This window comes from Austrofundulus limnaeus, unplaced genomic scaffold (assembly GCF_001266775.1).
Source record: "Austrofundulus limnaeus strain Quisiro unplaced genomic scaffold, Austrofundulus_limnaeus-1.0 Scaffold160, whole genome shotgun sequence".
Taxonomy (NCBI): Eukaryota; Metazoa; Chordata; class Actinopteri; order Cyprinodontiformes; family Rivulidae; genus Austrofundulus; species Austrofundulus limnaeus.
In genome coordinates this window covers 1,048,952-1,052,353 of record NW_013952562.1, presented here as the reverse complement: position 1 = coordinate 1,052,353, position 3,402 = coordinate 1,048,952, and the positions used below count along the sequence as shown (strand labels likewise).

Sequence of the window (3,402 nt, the reverse complement as noted above, 5' to 3'; positions counted from 1 at the left end):
TTTTTTGCCAAAATCATCAATATTAAAACAATAAAAGGCTTGAACTACTTCAGTTGGTGTGCAATGAATCTAAAATATAAGTTTAATGTTTATCAGTACATTACAGAAAATAATGAACTTTATCACAATATGCTAATTTTTTGAGAAGGACCTGTAGTTTTATCCTGGTCTGGAAATGTGCTGTGAAAGTGTTGCAGAAGGCCTTGTTTGTAACGCAGTGATTAGGTTGAAACATCTGCTCTGAGTGTGTGAAACAGCAAAAAGGCTCCAGCTGCAGAGGGAGAACTATTTCCTTTTAAAGCGTTGCTCTAGTTTCTTAAATGACTCATTCATGCCCCTCTGTCTCTGTCAGGAGAAACTCGATGAGGACGTGAGAGAGCAGCCACAGCCCCCTCCTCCTCCTCCTCCTCCCCCCTCTCTGAAGATCTCCTCAGAGGAGAGGAAGCAGCGCTGGGAAGCGGGCCAGATCGACTACATGGGCGACGACTCCTTCTTCCACATCGAACAAAAACTTAACTCCTTCCTCAAGTAGTGGCTGGTGGAGTGTGACGGACACCAGTTGATGTGTGAGGTTGTGTGTGTGTGTGTGTGTGGGAGGGAGTCACTACCGTTCAGCTTTACAGAGCTTTATTAGCAGGAGACTGGATGGTGTTTATTCTCTGCACTCGGTCAGGGTGTAAAGACTAGAAGTTTGTCAAAGTTCCTGTGCACCCTGTAGTCGTTTTACACGTTAGGAAACCGTTTTCTTGCTCGCAGTTGGACGTCTGTGTTGTAAGAAGCTGCCCACCAACAGCTAGCTAACTTGGGGAACTGCAGCTCTGTTTTTGGTCTCAGTACTACCACAGGGTTTGGAGCCACTCTGAAGAAATAGTTTTTTTTTTCCCTCGAGGTTTTGAGATTAACATATAAATATTGARATTGAAGAGTAAATATTGACAAAATGTGTTCACATTTTTTTTGACAGAAAAAAGTTAAAATCTTATCGACAGGTCTTTGTGGAGTCGTGCACTCTTCAAGTGCTTCTAGTTTATTTTTCTGACTTATGGGTGCACTTTTACAGGGTTAACTACAAAATAGCACACGATTTTAGCTGAGGCAATCTGAGGTGTAGTTTATTATTCTCTCATTTGAGTCCTTCACAATAAGACTCAACACCAACCTAGTTCTATTGTCTTTAAATGTCAAAMGTTTATGAAAAGAGCTTATATTGTTGCTTTTCTATAAAATGCAAACTGTAGCCTAGATCAGACTATTCACATTTAGACTATTTAGAAGTCAACACTAAGTTGRTGTAATTGAGGCTTTTATTGTGAAGGATTAAACAAGTTCTGAGAGCTACTGCAGCGGGAAAAAACACACTTTGGTCTTGTTCAACTAAATTATGTAGGTTAGTTAGAAAAGTAAAAATTTATTCATTGCTGCGGAAAAGATTTAGTGTGTGTGTGTGTGTGTGTGTGTGTGTGTGTGTGTGTGTAACTCTGTTTAGGATTCTGACTACTGCAGAATTGGTGGAGATTTTTTTTACTTTGATCTCAGAATTCTAAGGAAAAAAGTATTTTCCTTTTCCTTAGAATTCTTAGATCAAAGAAATTTGGATTTTTTTTAAAATCAGAATTCCAAGATCAAAGTCAGAATTAAAAAAAATTATTATTTTTTTCCCCGTCTATGGCCCTAATTATTTTCCCTACACAGCCATAAAGAATAACAACAAAGGAATCAATGTTTGGTAAAGCTAAGTGAGGCTCATTTTGTCTGGCTTATTTTTTAAATTATTTTCATCTCTGAATGTTGCAACTATTTTCCATCAATAAAATTGGAACTTTAATCTTGACATTTACACTCAGAACCGTCCTTAGTGGCCCAAATACTCTGTTGTATTGCACTTTAGATGCTACTGTAAGTTACTTGTGGACAAAAAAAGTTGTTTTTGATCTTAGCACTTTAGTTGTCACTCTAACATAATTACAAAACATTTGCTTGCAGTGACTCAATCAATTCCAGTCTATAATTACTCAAATTTATCATTCCAAAAAATCCCCATGTCTCCATGTTTGCTCTTCTTGAAGTCACTTTTTACAAAGTAGCATCTGTTTTCATTCATACAGTGAAATGTTTAAGTTAATTTTGTGCTAATCTAAGCTARCTAGCTGGTTGTGGTGGGATAGTAAACGGTAAACACCTCCCTTATCACTTTGACATGTAACCACATCCTGATTTATCATCTACTTTTATTTCTCTTGTGCATCTGATRGAAATAAAGTCCTGAATCTTCCTAAACTGTGGAAAATCTCAGCAGCAGCAAARGTCAGGCCTCTGGCTAAATGACCCAAACGTTTCCACAACTTTTAATCCTAGTTGCAGTCGGTCTTTCGGACCTCCTTTCCTCTCAGTCCTTTTAGTTCGGACTCTGTGACCACGTCCACCTCAGGAACACATAGACTTCCTGTGACTTCAGCTCGTTCTTTTCTATCTGCATGGCACAGAGTTTAAAACATGAGTCTGTATAATAAAGTGCTTTTTTTTGTCTTGTGGGACTCAACATTTAACACACCTCCCCTCCCCAGATATCTTGTTCTGCATGTACGTCTCCAACAGACCCACATCGGTGTTTGTGCCATGACCCGGGCTCCATCACATCCTGTCTAACCTGCTGCCTTATTGCCCATTCAGTTTACACAACCTCACTTACTGTAACTGCTGGCTGTAAACCCTCCTTTATTACTGTTGAAACTGTAATCCGTTTAACACACTCCTGCAAGAAGCACATGAAATTAAAGTTCAAATGCAGTTTGTGTGTGTGTGAGAGAGAGAGAGTGTGTAGGTGAATCAGAATTATAGTTCATTGCACTTTTGTCCCCATGTTAACTGTACATCCTAAGAGCTAATAAACCTGTGAAAAAGGATCTATGCACACATTGTGTTCATTTTGTTGTAAATGACTCTCAGCTACTACAAAACCAGGTTTTAGTTATAATCATTTTTCTGTTTTTCTAAGGTGAATCGACCGTCGACAATTTTGAATTTGGTTGGCTGCAAACAATCAGTTGTGCATGTACATTCAATGATCGTTTTCTGAAAGGTTTCATATAAATCACTGCTTTTTAGRTGACAGCCAGGGCACAAAAGCCAAAACTCAAATGTTCGTCTTCGCTTTTCAGTGGTCGACGATAAATAGAGCTTCTGACCGGATCATCCTCCTGATCTTTTGACGTGATCACGAGTGCTGGAGTTGGAAAACCACAAGCGGAGCAGATATTTTTTCCTCCTTACTTTACTAAAGAAATCGCTACCAAACTTTTCTGGAGGCTAAAATGTTCGGGACATCTTAAAGCCTCGGCTATCAAGAAGAGTTTCTGTAAACCTACATTATTAGGGGAGACCGGTCCGGGGACAGTATCAACA

At 39.0% G+C, this 3,402-nt stretch overlaps 1 protein-coding gene across 1 annotated transcript in view; it reads left to right on the top strand.

Moving 5' to 3' along the window:
- Nucleotides 1-2,903, top strand: part of LOC106523597 (glycogenin-1) — a gene marked incomplete at its 5' end in the record, with an annotated part of 16,059 nt that extends 13,156 nt beyond the window's left edge. The window contains 1 exon segment of the mRNA XM_014017083.1: nt 353-2,903. Coding sequence (XP_013872537.1) covers nt 353-532 — 180 coding nt within the window.
- Between the last annotated feature and the right edge of the window lie 499 nt (nt 2,904-3,402).